The sequence below is a fragment of the Chaetura pelagica genome, unplaced genomic scaffold (assembly GCF_000747805.2).
Source record: "Chaetura pelagica isolate M959 unplaced genomic scaffold, ChaPel_1.0 scaffold3, whole genome shotgun sequence".
NCBI lineage: Eukaryota > Metazoa > Chordata > Aves > Apodiformes > Apodidae > Chaetura > Chaetura pelagica.
Window position 1 is genome coordinate 15,900,739 of NW_009952974.1, and position 19,483 is coordinate 15,920,221.

General features: G+C 40.4%; 1 protein-coding gene across 1 annotated transcript in view; it reads left to right on the forward strand.

Annotated features, from left to right (window-relative positions):
* The window catches only part of PPP1R1C (protein phosphatase 1, regulatory (inhibitor) subunit 1C), a 47,762-nt gene that overhangs the window by 13,680 nt on the left and 14,599 nt on the right, over nucleotides 1-19,483 (forward strand). Inside the window, exons 3-4 of the mRNA XM_009996192.1 lie at nucleotides 7,835-7,872; nucleotides 10,004-10,064. Of these exons, the coding sequence (XP_009994494.1) occupies nucleotides 7,835-7,872; nucleotides 10,004-10,064 (99 nt within the window). The remainder of the gene's footprint in view (nucleotides 1-7,834; nucleotides 7,873-10,003; nucleotides 10,065-19,483) is intronic.

Sequence of the window (19,483 nt, forward strand, 5' to 3'; positions counted from 1 at the left end):
GGCGGCCGCCGGCCGCAGCCCGGGGATGTGCCCCCTCCTGCCATTTCCCTGGCGCCGGCCCAGCCTGAGGCAGCTCCGCCACGAGCGTGGGCTGCAGCAGGAACCTGCAGGTTTGGCATTCAGCTTGGCTTTGTTGTGCTGGGAAGGGAGAGCAGGGCTGTGCTGGGAACCCAAGGACATGCTTTTGGAAGGGGGTGGTTTGAGGGAGCTCGGAAGCAGCCCCGGGACAGGCCTGGGCCTGGCCTGCCCGCAGTGACGCCCTGTGGTCCAGCCCGAGGTTCCTCCTGGCTCTGATGCCTGAAGCCCACGCTGGTCAGCTGCAAGTTATATGGAGTTTGTCTTGGAGTTATTCCTGGTAGTTTAATGAGAGATTCATGTGGGTCCAGAAAATGCCTTACCTGAGAGACAGAAAAAAAAAAAGCCTTTCACCTACATCCTCCTGGTTCCTCCTGTTCAGTTTCTCTGGGAAACCCACGTCAGTTTCATTCAGAAAGAGAAGTTTGTGCTGCTTTGAAAGTGACTAGAAGGAAACAAAGTCAAGCCTGGTATGGTTTATATTGTGATTTAAAGTCAATCTTTACATTGTTTACACAAACAGAATGTTTGTTTCAAGTGCATTTCTCCATGGGTTAATTACTTTCTCTGGAAAGACCTGCCAGGCCTGTAATTGCCTCGTGCGATGGGTGAGGGACTTCAGAGCTCTGCTCCGTGTTCCTGGCTCACCTGACCCTCGCACAGAGCAGAGCTACAGAACAGGGCCTCTTGTGCTGTGAGGAAAATAAATTCCTGCATGGAAGGAATTTTTTCATGGCAGGTGTTTTCACGAAGCCAGTTTTGTGGTCTGTCATTCTAAGCCAGAAACAGTATCAGACAGAGCCTAACAGAGCTGGCAGCTGCTGAAGACAGCAGAGTCTGGTGTTACTCCAAGAAGGCAGACAGAGCAACTCGGTCTTTATTAACAAGAAGGGAGAAAATTATTTAATTTTTATTCCCTTCAGCTGCATATTTTGAGAAACAGTATTTGATTTGTGGGACTTTTTTAGAATTTGTTTGATGCTTATATTTAACAGATATCATAGGGAGATTGAAAAGTTGAAAGCAAAATGTTTGAGAGGGATGATTTTTTGTGTTTCTAATAACTGTTGCTCTGTGGTAAGGCTTCAGATCTGATTCATCACTGTTATATTCTGGTTTAATGCCAGTGAAACTCGACTAATTTCCATGAGTCTGGCATACAACTGGAATGATGGTGAATCAGGCACTATGGTTCCCTTCTGAGATTTGTGTGATGTAAACAAATACATTTAGCTTCACATTTGAGGTTTGCAATGTCTCCAGTTTCTTTCAAACTAGATTATGGTCTCAGAATGTGTGTTTTAAAGGAATTTTGATCTGTGTAATTTATAAAAGGTGGCTTTATTTCATATTCCATGAAATATTTCATATTTCAGCTGTGCAGCTGAGAGTGGGTCCTTGGACACTGTCTGTATGATGTTCAGAGATACAGATGCTGTTTCTATCAGACACTCTCATGTTTTGAGGAAAAGGATGGTCTCTCTCTTTATGTTTAGAGGTTGACTTTGAGTACCTGTAGGAAGGATTTGGTTTAACAAAGCAGATTGCTGTCTCTGCTCACCATGCTAATATGTGGCTACTTGAATATTGAAGGTGGGAAGTACAGAGCTATGTAAATATAAATATAATTTAATTGAAAATACACTTGTAAATGTCGAAACAGCTGATGCATCTGGCCTGTGGCATTTAAGTGGACTACCAAGGGCTGGAGTGAGTTGAGAAAAGCTACCCCATGGCCTCCTCTGACCCAGAGTGAGGAGAGGTCTCTTGGTGCTGGTGCTGTCAGGGTAGTGCAGAAGCTTTCCCATGCTACATACCTTAACTGAAAATGCCTTACACAGTAAGCATGTAAATGCTTGTGCATATGGAAAATTCCCCAATGTTTTTAATAATATTTCCTATACAAATCTTAGTGTTCCCTGAAGGGCCAAACAATAATTTAGTTGCTGGTTAGCATGTGAGATGCAGCAGAATTGCAATGTATGCACTCTGGTGTCAGGACTTGACTGAGGAGCGAGCCCTCCAGCTACATTTACTGTAGCAGCTGGATACTGCAGTTTAATGAGGAGCTTTTACAATGTGAAGATTTTCAGAAACATACACTCATGCTAGGAGGGCTTACCAGGATTTTTTGGGGTAATCAAATATAATTACATTTATGCTGACAGTCAAGTTTTCATTGATAGATACAGGCAAATAGAAACCAATAAGCAAATGTCAAACAATTAACTACATAAATATTTTTACGTTTGCCTTTTTGGAGTTACTTACTTTTCTTACCTCGGTTTAGTGAAAAGTGGTGAGATGCCAACTGATCCGGCAATGTAAAGCTAGAACTCTGGCAAAAGCAGAGCATGATATGTTTTTTTACTTTGTATTCTAGAGGAAAGGAGAAGTAGTTTTGATAGCAGAAAAGAAACAAAAACATCATTACACCAGTCAATTTCTAAATCAGATTCCAATGAGCTTTTTTTACAAATACAACTGATTGTGGTGAAATGCCAATGAGGCGAGCTGCTAGATTTAAAAATAGCCATATTTTACTGACAAAGAAACAGAGATGTGAAATTACTGAAACAACACTTTCAGAAAATGTCAGGTTTGTCTGCCACTAAGTGTCAGTAGGATGAAGAATTATTTGGAAAATTATGTTTCTTTTCCTAGTTCCTAAAATTGTGTGGGTCTGTGCCATTTAAAGGTAAGTTTTTGAAAGAAGTGGTCTGACTTGTTGTCCAATTAGCACAGTAAACCAGGAGCAGGGCTCAGCCACCCACTGTCCAAGCACACAAGCATCCCTCAGCCCTTCAGTAGGAGCAGAGCGCCACCCTCCTCCTCATCACAGGAGATGGCTAGGTGAAGCCAAAGCCAAGAAAATTAGTTTCCTTTTCTAACTGTATGTTGTAATTGAGCATATTGATCAATAGTCAGCAATTGCTCCATTTCTTTCATATTTTTTGAGAAAGCTTTGCTCATGGACATGGTACCGTTTGGCCATGGAGACATTTAATCAAAATTAATTAAATTAAACTGGGTGAACCATTTCATAGCAGTAAGATCACCTCTAATTTGAGCTGTCCTACACTAACTTGGCATATGAAGGGCTGGATTTATGCTTCTGTTCATAAACTTTGCTCTCTCCAGTGGCACTATTTATACAGGTGGAAGGCAGGATTCTAAGAAAGCTTTAGACTGATAGTGACTTTGTGCCCTTAAAGTGTCTCTTCAGGCTCATTTCTCTCAGATTCAAACCATTCTTCTTAAAACCATTCTTTAAATAAAAACTGTTACAGGCATGCAGCTCATGGTCTAGTTCTACTATCTGAGCAATTAAAAACTATTGCATTTATTTTTTTATGGGAAAATTTAGACACAATGACAAAAACTTACCAAATCCAAAGCCCTGTCATCCTCTTATGATTTGTATCTGAAACTCCTCTGCTTTGTTTTCCCAAGGGAAATTCTGCTCTCTCTCTACATGAGGTTTTCTCCAATAATTTTACCAGTCTCTGCCTGGGTTTACTTTGTGCAAAAGCTGGCCTCTCTGACCTGCTCTGTTCCTCCAGTGCCTGACTGAAATCCTACAGAAAAGGCTTTTATGTGCTCTTGCCAAGGGAAAGGAAGCAGGGTACTTAGCTGGATGAGATAAGCTGGATGACTCCACTGCAGAGCCCATGGGTGATATCACAGGACAATTCTTTTAAAATAGGTCACCTCTTGCCCTGCATAGCTGCTCCAAGTGCATTAACATTATCCAGTGGGAGAAGAGAGGCAGATTATTTTTGATCTTACTCTAAAATGACCATAAGGCTTCCCCCAGTCTGGTGATGCAGTTTGCACAACAGTGGAGGTTCACAGAAAAAGTGATCAGCACTGTCAGGTGGTTGCCATCCTGGCTATATCCGGCATCCTTCCACTTGGTTCATTTCTGACCTCATATAATTACGCCTTTGGGGCAGCTCAGATTATTACATCAACTTGCCTGGGTGGATGTGCTAATAAACATTAAACAATGCTCTGCTTACAAAACCATTGGGGAGACAAATCCCTTGATGTTTCTCCCTCCATATTTCAGCAATATATCCCTGCCAAATCTTGCCACAAATGGGTGAGATTTTGCCCTGGTTGAAGACTGAAGCTTAGAGCTGTAATGCTGAAATGGGCTCTATGCAGGTAGATGGACTTTCAGAAGTGTCTCTCCTTACAGAAACAAGCCTTCATTCCAGAAAGTCTGTGTACATATCTGGACTGATGGAAATATTCTTTAGACGGAAACTTTCCTTGATATACTGGACCTTTTATCTTCGTGAGAACACTGACTGAAGCCTGAAACCCTGTTTATTTTGCCAGGTGCTACTGCAGTCTAAGGGAAGGGATACATTTGCCTCAGATATTATTTACCTGGTGCAGGAGAAAGTCCTCCACTGCTTTTTCCTCAGCACAGGTGTAAAAAAACTTCTAAACAAAGTGCCAAACTTATTTGTACGTACCTAGATTTCCCAGTGACTTGGGTATGTGCAAATCTGTTCTCAGCTCTTCATGTGATTTCTATTATATAATTTTAAACCAAAAACTGTCCAAGAAATTACTTGAGTAATTAGATTCCTCTTAACTAATTAGAGCAGCCAAGAATAAACTGGAAGAATTACATATGTTCAGATTGGGAATATAATACAGCTGTATTTTTTCTGTGGGCAAAAAGTTACTCTCTGTGAGGGAGGAAAATGGAGCATCATTTAAAAGTCTCCTACCTTCCCAGCCCCCAAAAGAGAGCAATCCTGTAGGGACAAATTATCTGCTGAGAGCTTTTCTTATGTTTCATATAAAAGAGAAATAGCTGATCACTTGAATTCACGTTCTCCGTTATATAATTGCTTAGTTATAAACATTATAAGGAAAACTCTAATTCTGTGTCACTGTGATTTTTTTGTGGGCAGAATCCTGACTGCACAGTAGTTCTATGGGAACTAAACGATATTAAAAACCCAGGGATTTAATTTTTCTTCTGTGAATTGTAAATGGATTTGAGAAGGATGAAAAGGTGGGAGATATGTGGCTTGTTTGACTTCTGTAGGTGGATATGTCTGATTTGCAGCAGCTAACAGATTGTGTTCTTTCTTACCTTGTATCTTCCATTCTCATAATAAATTTTATTGTCTCAGAGATTTTCTACATGAAATCTCTTGGTGCCAGAACTGACCTGTTGTAGTGAGAGCATCAGTTCCTACATGCATTTACTTTCTCAGAGATGCTTTCTTATTAAGTCTGTTTCAAGAACACACTTTCATGAATTTACTTAGACTGCTTTCAAAGCACTATAAGTTACACTGGAAATATGCTATATTTTCAAGGAAAAATGTTCACACAGTTATCCTCTCTTAGACCAATATGGTTCTAAGTGTTTCCCCAGGCAAAGAGCTCTTGACTGAGCTCCAGCCCACTCTGCACTCCAGCTCTGCTCTCTGACATCACTGAATTTTCCCTTTTAATTCTGCTATAACTCCACTGTCCCAGTCTCTCAGTACTACCTCAGCTGCACACAAGCACTTCTATCTTCCCTCTGTTCCTTCTGTGTATCCCTTGCTTTTTTTTCCCTCCTCTTCTATAGAAATAATGCTTATTTTCTACTCTCTGCCTCAGCCTATGGCACTCAGTGGTCCCAGCTTCCACTGTTCCCTTCCTTTGTCTCCTTAAAAATCTATACTCTCTATTGAGTCTTTTCTGTCAAAATAGCTATTAAAAATAAGCATGCAGTGATCTTTCTGTCCTCAAAAATGAATGTATGTGAAAATGTCTCATTGATCAAACTGCATCTCCAACTAGCTCTGCCTTTCCGTTCATCTCACAGCTCACTTGAAATACTTTATGTTCTCAAGTCCGTCTCTTTTGCTCCATTAGGTTCATTTCTGACCTCTGTTTTCTGGATTTGAAAATGTCTGTGTCATTTTTTTCTAAGTAATTATTACATTTCCATGTTGTTGGATTCTATTCATTGGCACTATTTGCTCTGCAATATGAATGGATATGAATGCGTTCTCTAGCTTCATACAGAACCAGCTATTGTTCCCAAAGTTGCCTCTCATATAAGGGCTGCTGGTGAAAGTCTGGAAGTTTTCCAGTTCTGGTAGGTTTAATAACACCCCACTAAAAACTCTAGAAGTGGAAACCCAAGGGTTTGGAGTTGTGCACGTGCTTAGGAACAAGACCTGAAACCCAACAAAGCTGCTGATTGCAGTTTTTGCTCCTTAGGCAAGCCTCATCTTGGGTTTACAAAACATATTTTTAATCTGGACAAGTTTAGAGTTTCAGGAAAGAATGGGAGATAACTTACTTTTCATTGTTCTCTCCTGAAAGTTCCTGATTTATTAAAATTTCAACCTCCAAACTAAATTCAGGATCCTGAAGTCAAGGAAGATATTAGTCACTTTACCAAAGATCCTGCAAATGTCAATGACAGGAACTGGCCTCGTGATTATCCTGTGTAATTCTGTATCTGTGGGACCATGCTTTAGTAATCAGCACAGTTTTCAACCACCCTTTTTTAACCTTGAGTGTAAATATAAATATCTTTCATACAAAGGTAATGGAAAATATGCACATTTAAAATTGCAGTAAGTCAGTTAATGTTTATAAGATGCACAGATACAATGGTAAAGAATACAGCAGAATATGCAATCAGTCTGCCTGGACTGGCTCTTCCCCTCACACACAGCACACCACAAGAGCCAGTATCTAGAGTAAGCTAGAGAAATGACATTATGTAGACCTAATTCTTCCCTTAGACCTACATTTACAGACCTGCCATGCTTCAGTGGAAATTGCAGTGGTATCTTCAAGTGGAAAATTTTATAAGGGGCACTGGTACAGTGACAAATTGATGTCTCTGTTCTTAATGGTGTTTTATTTTAGTACCATGCATCAAAGTTCCTGTGATCTTCATCAAATATTTGGGAAATCATCAGCAGAACACAGCCACTTTCTGACCAGTAACAGCATCAGGAGAACAATAGAAAAATAATTTAATCTAATGCACAAACTGGTTAAGGACAATGATTAGGAAGATCCTTGACACTCCTCTGCTTCATACAACTTAGCTTAGGTGTTCAGACAGTTTTTCAGAGATGCTTGTTCTACTAGAATTCTCTAGTATTGATAGTTTCTGTCATGCCTATAGCAAAAGAAGGCAACAAAACCAAGCACCACCAGGAACTATTCCAGTTATTTCAGGCAATAAACCAGACATGTAATGAAACTTTTAAGATTAAAGATTAGACTTTGTTAAACTTTGGTTTGCTAATTTCACATATTACTGCCAGATGCTCCTCAGTACCAGTATTGGTATGTTAATAACTTAACTGAGGTGGTGCCCATATTGATAATTATTTGAGTGCAGTAGAACCCTTAGTGAGTTTGCTGCACACTATTAGGCAATGAAGCGTTTTCTGAGCATAGAAGGAAGTGCAGTCCCTGGGTAAAGCAGCCACATATCCCGACTGCCACCACTGAGCACAGAGTCCTGCTGTGAGCTTGGCCAAAGGACCTCCTGCTAAAGGCAATCCATCACCTGCTGGTAATTCACAGACAAATATTGGGAGTCATAGGGCCTCCAGTTTTCTGAGACACACAAAAGAGACAAAAACTCTGCAAGTCAAAAGGGTGATTTCTTATTTACAATAGTGCTGTACAGTTCAGGGCAGAGCTGCAATGGCTGAGAGGTGCTTTTTTACTAACTGTTCTCTTTCTGTATCTTTTCCTATACCAGAGAAAGATGAGAAGAGAACAAACATCTCACAGGCAGAGGTAAGTGAAAGATCTTTTTAAACTGTTTTTTTTTAGTTAAAATATTGATATAACCTCTTTGAAAGTCACTGGTTAATCCTAATTAATGGTTTTTTTACATTGTCTGGCCATGTTCAGTAACACAGCCTTTTAAGGCCTGTCACTTTCAGAGCTGTGTAAAGCTGTGTTGCATCTCAGCTCTGCCAACTCTACCTTCCTCCTGTTGCAGGGAACTGGGAAAGGCAGGTTTCCCCTCCGCCTTGCTGCCATGACCTGGCAAATCATAGCAAATCTGACCCAAGATGACCACATCAGGTCATCTCACACAGCATTGCTTTGGGTCTGCAGATCACTACTGCTCTACAAAAGCATTGCAAACTCCTGTTCCCTCACCATTTGCCAAGCCCACAGCAGGCAGCACATTAATGTTGTTTGCAGAAGAGTTAAAAATCAGATCCTCTGATCTTGTTTTCCATCCTCCCCTTATGCTCCTGCAATTCCCTGATCTCTTTCTCCTTCCTGTTGCAGGGAACTGGGAAAGGCAGGTTTCCCCTCCGCCTTGCTGCCATGACCTGGCAAATCATAGCAAATCTGACCCAAGATGACCACATCAGGTCATCTCACACAGCATTGCTTTGGGTCTGCAGATCACTACTGCTCTACAAAAGCATTGCAAACTCCTGTTCCCTCACCATTTGCCAAGCCCACAGCAGGCAGCACATTAATGTTGTTTGCAGAAGAGTTAAAAATCAGATCCTCTGATCTTGTTTTCCATCCTCCCCTTATGCTCCTGCAATTCCCTGATCTCTTTCTCCTTCACCCATTGCTCAGAGAAGTAGGCTGCACTTAAAATAGCAGTAGGAGGTATTGATTGGTTCAGATTTGGACTCAAATACAGACTTACAAAGATTTCCTGGGGTGAGGTTCAACAACCTATCCCACAGTGTTTATAAATGGCTTTCTCTTTCAAAAGAAGACAATATTTTATTTATAAATGTTATCATTCCACCATTGTGATAAAGGAAGGTAATAGGATTGGCCATACTTGTGTGAAAGTGGTTTTCTTAAGAGCTATATCAAATGTTCCTTGAAGAAATAGATCTGATTAAAATTCACATACTATAAACCAGTCAAAGTACTCAGGGACAAAGGAATTTTTAGAAAGTATTTGGAAAAAAGTAACATTGTTATGACCAGAAGCTTGCCCACACACGGCATTTTTCTAACATTTGTCTTAGGAATGTGAGATGGTGCTTATATCTCCAAAAGTTGTGTGTGACCTTACGTAGTTTTATTATTCTGGACATAATTCATGTTGATGTAATGTGGAAACCAATTTAACTGCTTTCATTTTGCAGAAGTTGTTCTGCTTTAGCACCAGAATGTGTTCCAGTTAGTTGTTACTAACTATACCTTGGTATAATTATACTAATATTTGTGTGTAATTTTACTGCCATTATTTTGGAATAATTTCTCTTTTGTGCATAGATGTGATTTTAGAGCTATGAAAAGTTTAACTGTATCTAAATATATCGCTAAATCAAGCCCAGCTGAGTGATTAGTTACTGAAATTATTATTTCAGAAGTAATAGAACTCATTGAAAAAGTGCAGCAGGCTCTGCATTTTTATTAAAAATGTATATATTGATAATTTCAGTACTACCGTACTTATATATAATCATTCAATACACTGTACTTAATTGAAATACTGAATCTGAGTATTGTTTCAATTGAAAAATTGATATTGGTTAATGTAATTCTTGGAAATATTTTAATATATGTAAACATTTATTCACCTTACAAGAATCAGTTACATAGACTGTTAAAAGCATAGGCTGGCTTAGTTTTATGCTTAACAATGTTTTCTTAAATGGAAGGGTAATCTTCAGTAGCACTTGGTCTGTTTTGCCTGGGAACCATAATCTTTGCCCATGACACACATATTTTGTCTATCTAGTCTTAGTTTTCCCTGTATTCATGAAAGCTCAGGAGCTGGCATCAGATTTATACAACATAATTTTCTTAGAAATTTCTCAGATTGGTGTGTGCACCCTCTGAAAGCAGCTGTGGGGCAAGACTCAGAGCTGCTATGAATAGAACAGTCTCCCCATGCTTGTCTCTTACTGCTTCTCTCTGTTTTGTGCCTCCCCAGTCCCAGAGCGCCTCTCCCAAGCAAAGGAAGCAGAGCGTCTTCACCCCACCCGCCCTCAAAGGTACTGTGCAGGTACTGTCTCCGGGGCAGGGCTCCCCCTGCGCCCTGCCTCTGTGACTTCTTTCGCCGAGGAGACATTGGGCAGGAGCAATGGCTCTCTGCCCACCAGCTGCACAGCTGGACGGGGTCACACTTTGCCATCTCTTCTTTCACACTTTAAAGTGACTCTCTGGCATTGACCATCTATCTGGTATCCTCACCACAGGATCTTGCAGCAGTGGCAAATTTATTATTCTTATAAAAGCTGCCTTTTTGCAAACCTCAATATTTTCATTAGTTTGAGATAACAGATAAGTCCACCTCAAGCACTGAAGATAAGTCCTTTAATACATATGCTTTAGCAGTGCTGGCCCTACACAGCTCTGTTTCTCATTTACACCACTCCTGTACATACTGCCTCCCTTTCCAGCCAAAATTAAGGGCTTGGTATCTGATCATATGAAGTGTGAAGCCTTTCTTGTGAAGATGAAGGGAAATGAGAAATCTCAGTAAATTTTTGAAGGGCTTATGTGCTTTTCAGGAACGAGCCTAAAAGCAGTAGGAATATTAGCTAGGATCAAAGCAGCTACATTTAGGCCTTGTTTCCCAAATCACTCTGAACAGAATTTGGCTTGATGGTGCTTGCAGTGATGCAAGATCTAGAATGTTTCACCAGCACTTCAGACTGACACTTGACAGTACAGGATTATTTTCAGACCGCAGAGCAGAGGATATAGTGCCAGGTATCTCTTGATAGGTAACAAATATTCTCAGTTTCTATTCCTTATGCTTAACACAATTTATTACTTTGCAAAAAAGGTGGGGTATCTACTTTGTTGTGTGAAAGACAGCAGCTATCAATACCCTATCAGCCAGTTATATATATCTCATGTGGCAGCTTCAGTTCTCTGGCACTCAGGTGCCACACGAAACTTGCTATCTGTTTGTCAAAATGGGCTAAAGTGTGTGTACTTGATATTGGAAAAAAAAATCTTACTATAGTCAATCATAATAATTTGTGGAAGGAAGAAGCTTTGCATGGGTAGTAAAAATACCTAGTGATAGCATGGCTGTATTATTTTGCTGTGCAAGCTAAAATTAAATACCATGTGCATGAAGTGCTCGGTGAAACAGGTACTTAAATAGAACCAGCAGCCTGCTCAGAGTTACCTCTAATACACTGCTGGGTACCTAGCATAGTTAGCTTCTACATCAACTGCATCCTAGGGAACAGCAGGAAAGTAAGTCATTCAAGGTAGCTCACAACTAACCTGAAATACATTGTAAACAGAACAAAGCAAAGCACAAAGTGCATCTCAATACTATACACCCTAAACTGCCACAAAAGCTACCCTTCTTATTTAAAAATTTTACTTTACATAGAAAATTGGCTGTTCCTTCCCCTTCATTGTTATGAAAACATGAATGTTATTTCGTTTAGACTAAGAGGTAGGTGGCAAATATGTAGCAATGTGAAATACACAATGTTATGAAAGCATTCCAGAGAAATACAGAGTTTTTGAATTTATTCTAGTTTTGTAGCAGTTGAAAATAGCAACGTACATTGGGATTTTCAGAATATCAGGCTTAGTAATTACACACTATTGCCACAGCTTTGCATATGTTTATCCTCCAATATAGTCGAAATATGGTCTTCAATATACTGTAAAGAAGGAGATTCTGCATGCTGAACCTCCCTTCTTTATACCCCTTGGCTGCTCTGTTTTCTCCGGGACTGTTATTATCAGCAGGTGGGATAGACTGTAGTCCAGTATCTTAGTTTCAAAAATGGAGATACTACATCTCCATAAAACAGAACTTGGAGTAAAAAAGAGTGTCAGACCTTTTCAGATATTACATTTCTCAGTAGTTTTTAGCTGCTGTTAATCCAAAGTTCCCAGGAACAAGCCAAGCTTGCAGGTGAGTGCAGAGCCTGAAAGCCAAGACAGCATCTGCATGCCGAGAGCTGTGGGAGGAAGGAGGGGCCATGGCATGAGCAGCAGAGAGGTGGTCAAGAGAAGTGGAGAGAGTCATGCTTCAGCCTAACTCCAAATCTCCAAGTAGGTCTTGAGATTATTATCTCTTCTTTGAACTGAAAACATTTTTGCTGTGCTTCTTGCAAATCCTTGAAATGGTTATCAGTGTGTGAGAGAAGAGTTGCTGGTTTCATGAGTTCATGGCTAAGCAAGAGAGAGAAAGCAAGTGTAAATGAATCTGCATGTTGTGATTACAAACAAAGTAGGAGGCTTTTAACATAGTTAAAAGAGCAAAGGCAACATCAGGCAATAGTGACAATTAGTTACAGTACCTGGACTGTAGTACATGTTCCATGAAATATGCAAATACATTAAAATATCTGAAAGAAATGAAAATGCAGTATTGCTGATGTTCTACAAGTCATGGCATATATATGGAAATCAGCTTCTTAGTTAAATGTGGGCATATTTTTACCCTGGGCCATAGCAGTCACCTCAGCTGAAAGACAATGTTACAATCTGTCTAAGATCACTCCTGAGTATTTTGGTTCCACCCTTCGAAGGGCTTTCTCCAGCTGGAGGCAGGTCTATAGCTGCAGCAGCAAGCTGTAGCAAGCCCATGGGGCTGCAGAGCCAGTGTCATACCGTGGTGCAACAGGCAGGATCTTATTTCTAAATATTTGTGTGTACTTTGGCTCCTGCTTTTATTTTCCTGAACAGAACTGCACCAGAATTCCTACAGATGAACCAAATAGCTGACTCATCTCAGACCATTGTTCTTTTTACTGGAATACAGTGTGCTGGAAAAATCAATGTGAGCACTATTGATTTAAGCGGTAATCTGGAGAGCAAATCAGACAGCAAACCAGATAACTCTTCAGTGCAGTGTTCTTGTTAATATTATATTACCAAGCCTAATGGATGTCAAAGTTTTCCATTTTGCTTTCAAAGGTATTTCTCCTAAACCTGCTGCGCTGGTGTTTGTTAACTCCATGCTCTTATGCAGCATGCAATGTTGGCAGAAGTCAGTATCTGAAACTTGCACCAAATCAATCCATCATATTTTCTGTATGCTGTGATTTACCTCTTGTCACATTTTTTCCTTGGCATAGCAGCAGTCTTAGCCGAGGATTTCCCACTTTCTCCCCCCCTCCCCTTTTCTTTTTTTCTTTGCTGTTTTCTTCTATTACTCTTGGGCTTTCATGTCTGAACTTGCAATTCTCTCATCCTCTTGTAACTTCCAATGGTCTAATATGCTAATCTTGAATCTACATCAGTTTCTTTAATTTCAAGCTCTTCTTCATGTGCTAAGGTTGGCTTGAAACTCCCTATGAAAACACCATAAAAACATGAGGAAGGTTTCTCAAATTGAAGAGTCACCACTTTTACTTAGGGCAGTGTTTCCCAGGCAATTCTCATTCTGTAAGGCCTATCTCCTATTTACTAATCTGCTTCTTCTTCTGTACAACAGAACCAAGAAGAATCATTTGATCCTTTTCCGCTATATCAAAGTAGACATCCAGCTGTTTTGGCACCAGTATCCATTTGTCTGTCCATCCATCCACAAAGAGCATCTTTAGAGATACCTTGATGATTCTGGTCAGAGGATTAGAGAAGCCCCTGGAATTCTTGCTGGATTCTCCAACTTTTTGCCTCACACTCACCAGAGAACTCTAAAATGGGATGATAACTCTCCCAGGTATTGACAGATCAGGTAGAAGGCAGCTTAACCTGCCAAGGCAGATGCACATTTCACTTATCCAAGGTAGCGGTACTTTGGCATCTCATTACCACATGGAAATCAAAAGAGCACATATGAGTCTCAGAGCTAAAACTGCAACTTTCCATCCCAAGATAAACTTTCTACAGAGGTAGGTTTCCTTTTACCTAGATAGTCACATTTTGTCTCAGCTCATCCTTGAAAGGAAACACAGATTGAAATGTCAGGAAACAAGGTTTACAAAGACAAACAGCAGAGAGCAGGAGCTGTTCCCAAACCTGCCTTGCTCCCTAGAGCTCCCAAGTCGCCACATTATCCACCAGCTAGTGCTATTAATACCAACAGCTATTTAAATACTATCAAGGTCTCCCCCTGTAAAGGAAGTGCATAATCCTGAGTGGTTTGAGGATGTCTTTAACAGTGAGTCTACCAGTGTGGGTGTGCTAGAGGTCAGGGAACTAGGAAACTTCCGCTCATCCTAGTTCACCCTGCAGGAGGCTATTTAGATCAGCATCAAGATTCCAATAATTTCACCATGCTTTAAAGACGTTCTTGCAGTTTTCTGTGTTTACTGGGCAACCTTTGCAATGAGCTGCCAACAAATCATAATTAAGTCTTTCCCCACAGAGTTAAAAGGTATGTTTGACTGTTTTCCCTCTCAGCCTTTGGGAAATACAGCCTTTAAATTACCCTCTTAATGTATTTTTCTTCACATAGAAACAAAGACTTCTTCTTGAGCTAGGCTCCAGCTACATTTGAAATGGGATTACATCTGAGTTGTTATAAATCTAAGGACTGTTCAAAGACATCCTTTTAGTTTAATGCATTAAAACAACCAGGACTCACTGGCTGTTCCCAAAGTGTTCAAACCCAGGGATTTGATACATGCATAATTCTAGTATTTACAATAATGGTTGATATTAAATGAGCTCTTTCTAGCTTCTGCCATGATTTTCAGATGCTTGGCTTGTTTAGTGCCTGCTTGTTCTTCTCTCCAAAGGAAACAACATGCAGAATAAATGATTAAAATCATGATGTCCCTCCTGAAATACGTAATTTATTAGAAGCAATTAGTACAGTATGTGGCCCTCATCCAAATTTGTAACCCCTTAGGCCAGCTTGATGCTGTCTGATGCATCTCATTACTTTGTGACTGAAAGTTAACAAGGAACACAGAGAGAGTCTGGAGATGTAAAGGATTATTTTTTGTGTGGTAAGCAGTGAGTTTGGAGCCCATGAGAATCATTGTGGAACAAAAATCTCAGGCTAAATTTGCTTCAAGTGGCGGAGGAATGAATTTTGTAAGTCTTAAGCAGTGACTAAGAAACTTGTATCATGTTATAGTCTGCCTTCTTATGTGGCAAACTGTGAAGAGTTTCTAGCCTTAACTAAACACATCAGCGTAAGAAAAAGAAGCATACTACAAAGAAAAACATTATGTCTTTCGGTGATTTCTGGTTCATACACTTGCTTAAATGTAATTTTTATGAAATTAATATTAGCCACAATATTGCACATCTTACATAGTTTTCTGAATATCAAGCCCAGGTTTGTCAAAATTCACAGACTGAGCTGGTGCTCATTCAGACTTTCTTAAGTAGGTGTCACTTTGGCTCAGGGTATATGGCGTTTTCCCAATCTCTTCAATGATATCAAAACACCTACCATTTTTTTTAAGTGTCATTGTGCTGCATATGAGCCAAGAGGCCAACACAAGAGAAGGAGATGGTTTTCAACTGTCTTTTCAGTCCTGAATGTGTATTTCAGACTTCCTTGCTTTTCCAATAGGCTAAAAGACTGTGATAAATACTGTGCAGATGGCTAGGACTGCTCTAATAGCCAGCACTGTCCAAAAGATGAAGAAATTCCTGAGGCTGGGGCCAAGTCCTCCTCTAATCCCTTCCTGGAGCAACATCTTTTCTTTAGCCTGGTGACACCCATTTTTCAATCCATTCCTTTTAGGTGGAAGATGTATCTCAATATGCTAGTTCTCAGGTAACAGAAGGCAAAGCTCTGCCTCATGGTTCATGTACATGGCTCTTGTTTGTTCATGTGTTGTGATGTGACAAAGTGCCATCAGCACATTTAGGTTCATGAGTGAAAGTCCCACAGCTGTCAGAACCTCCCAAAGCACTGGAAAAAGGAAATTTATGCTGCAGTCTTGTATCTTTGCATTTTTTTTTTCCCTTTTGCCTAACCAAGTCACAAAAGAAAGGTACAGCTTTTGCTTCAAAACTATTCGTCCCTTCATTTATATACCATTATTACCTACATATTAGACAGCCTGAACCTTGATGCAACCACGCTGCTTAATGTAGTATGGCCTTGAACAAGTTTCTTGGCTATGGTACCATTCTTTGCCAAGATGCTAGATTCCAGTGCTTGGACTCTATTTCTCTCTCTCCCTCTCTCTCTACCCTACTCTCTCCTTCCTGAGCCTTGTACAGTAGTATGATAACAGTAGATAAAATCTAAAAAAGAAAAAAAAAAAAAAAAAAAAAAAAGAGCTAAATTAATTAGTGAATCACTGACTTGGTGAATGGGTTACATTAGATTGCTGCCATCTCAAGTTCAATTGGCTGCCACCATTCTGCTGCTACCCAAAAAGTTGGCAGCTGCCACCATAGCCTGTATTTAATTTCTTACTGCTGGCAGCTTTGAATACGTTTCATTTCACGCAGCTGGTGGCTTCTGCTTCAGAACGGCTCTGGCCTTGGCTGCAATGAATACCACAGTACCTTGAGAGACACTGAGAGCTTCAGTGGAGATTAAGCTTGACATCTGCTCTACAGCGAAACTGGGATGTTTGTGTTATAACTTGTCATCTGCCACTATTACCTAGTGTGTGAGAAAAAAAAAAAAAAGATTGCTCTGGGTGCTTGTGTCGGTCCCTAAATTACCACGTGTGGTATAACATGGTCCAACATGGACCAAAGTTTAGGGGAGTGTGTCCACTGACTTAATTTGGTTCAGCTTGCAGTCTGCATATCTGATGGCTCTTTCTAATTCTCATGCAACGAATACTAAGCTGGCCTCTTTTGAAGAGTATGACTATATATTTATTTTTTTTTATGATAGAAGGACAATTTTACAAATGTTCCTGATGCAGCATTTATGACTTGAAAATAGTGCTATTAAACATTATTGTACTAAATATAGAGCAGTGTAAACATCATAGTATTATTGTTTCTAAGCAGTAACAAATGGCATTAAAAACTCAATCTTTTAAGAGATAACACCATAAAATATGATAGAAAGAGAATGTGTGATACTTAGTACTTGTTTTAAAATATAAATTAGAAAGCTGAGGAAGGGCAACATGTGTTAGTCTGCTTACTTTATATCTTAAGATGTATTTATACTGAAATTCCAAAGATTTTGGCAGTGTCGTGCTCTGAATTGAAACAGGTTTTGAAGAAAAAATATTTTTATAGGAGAAGATGCAGGTTTCTTATGAAGCTGGTCATTTGGCAGGGCATTAAGTTTTATTTCCTGGCTTTAGCTGTATGTTCTATGCTGGAGGATAACAACCAAGCCACATGGCAGACACTGACTCCAGCGAGTCCTATTGTAATAAATAATAATTGCCCCTTTGTTTCATTTCAAGCATTTCAATTCCTGAATTTGAACCCAAGTAAGATGACCTGATGAAGACCTAGGATTACATGCTGCTCCTGTTCAGTCTTTGAAATCTTCTGGGCTCCTGGACAGGAGCAGCACAGTTGTGGGTACAATGGGGGCAGGTATATTTGTCAGGTCCTTACCACTCCTTGGCTCTGCACCCCAAATCAGCCCCTCTGGGGAGAGCACAATCCTCCTGTGGCACTGCTGGGGGTTCTGGCATGTGAGGATGCAGGGGGGGAAACTCGCTCAGTTTATACTGGGGTCTTCTGGAGACAGAGATAGGTGCAATGTTTAAATACAGAAGTACCTCTCTAAGTAGTACTTTTTAAAAAGCCTCCATGCCATGCAGGGTCATGTCTCATTTAATTCAACCTCAAAAGAAAAGCTTTACCTCCATTTGTATATAACTGCATATTTCTACAGTTCCTGTATGTCTGTTAATGTCTTCTCTACAAATTCAGATTCCATTTACAAAAATCTCCACCCCCAAAAGGAAAAGCTGTCAAAAGACATGGCAAACCCAAGGTTCATAGTGAATTTGACCAGTATGAATGGCACCACTGTGCACTGAGCAGTGACTGGTATAGCAAAATCATCCCACGACCTTCCAGCTGCAACTCCTTCAGCTGTGCTGTTCTTTAGGAGCATGTGTAAGTAGGTGCAGGCTCACAGCCTGTCAGAAAGCTCCCACGAACCCAACTCACTTCTCCTGGGATCAGGGCTGGGCAGTTTGAAAACTTTGTTTCCTGAAGAGCAGCTTTTGCCTGGAAGCTGCTCTTCCAGGGGCAGTAGCTCTGCATTAGTTATTGTACTTTCTACCATCAGGTTTCACTCTGACTCAAGAAAATGTTCAAGCAGAATGTTAGTTTTGTGACATCTCTGCCTCTGAACAATGGTCCTTATTTGTGCAGTTAGGCTAAGAGAAACCTTGCTCCTGATTCTTAGGGATGATTTCTGTTGCATTTCTTGTGGTGGAGATAATGCCTGATTTCTTTTTATTATTTTCTTTTCCCCTTTTGAAGTGGATGCCTATTAGTCTGAATTTATTGAAAAGCAAAAATTTTCTAAAGAAGGCCATGTGGTTCTCCCCTCCATAATTTCTCCCTTCCTTCACCCCTTGGGATGCGACATTGCCCAGTTTAGCAGGAACACAGAGTTCCCAAAAACATCCACCAGAGCTTTGGCATGGGGACAAGAACATGAGTAGCCTGAAGATTTCAACCACATCCTTTCAGGCCCACAGCTAGGACTGAACACTCACATGAATTATGTGTGTGAATGTGACCAGAAAAACACAGGAAATACTCCAGCAAGCATATGGATCTGAAAAGGAATTTATTTTCCTGTGAGCTACATGGTCCAGAAGGATGTTGTCTAAAACACTCTCATCTGGTGTAGCTGCTAATTTTTCTTGAAACAGTGGGAGGATTTTTTTAGTTTTTTTCAGTGCTCACCCAACCTGTGAATAAATACTATTTCATGGGTCTTTAATAGCCAGAGATTATCAGCAGGCTCTGAGCAATCTACAGAGTAACTAATTTTAAGGATACATTTGAATCAGGGGATCTAATGACCACTCAGAAGCAGAAAAAGAAACCTAAAATGTTTGATGTGCTTCTCTCAGCTCCAGGTGTACCTTTACTGCATGTGTTGCCCACACAGCAAAAAGTGCACATAAACACGTCTGGTGAACCCTGGACATGATGCAGGTCCATGGACTGCCCCTTGCAATGGCATCTTTCCAGATGACAGGGATTTAGGACTCACCATGGTTGCACCTTACCTGGAGAGCAGCTGGTAAGGCAGAGGAAACCCATGCACATCTACCCAGCTTATCTGGAACTGTATCTAGTTTGAGACATTACACTCAGGAGAGATGAGGCCAGGTGAGTGGAGAGGAGCTGGAGGCAGGGAAAACACCACTGAAGAGAAGGGAAAAGAAGAGAAGGCAAAGGGAGGCAGCAGGGAGGTTCATTTTCTTTCAGGAATGAGGAGAAATTACATAAATTCAGCTTTCAGTCTCCTTGCAATCCCCAAGAAAACAGAGTTATTAAAAAAAGCCAGTGAGATTTCTGGCAGGCTCTTGGTGACAGGTGGGTTGAGTTCCCTCCCACCTGTCCT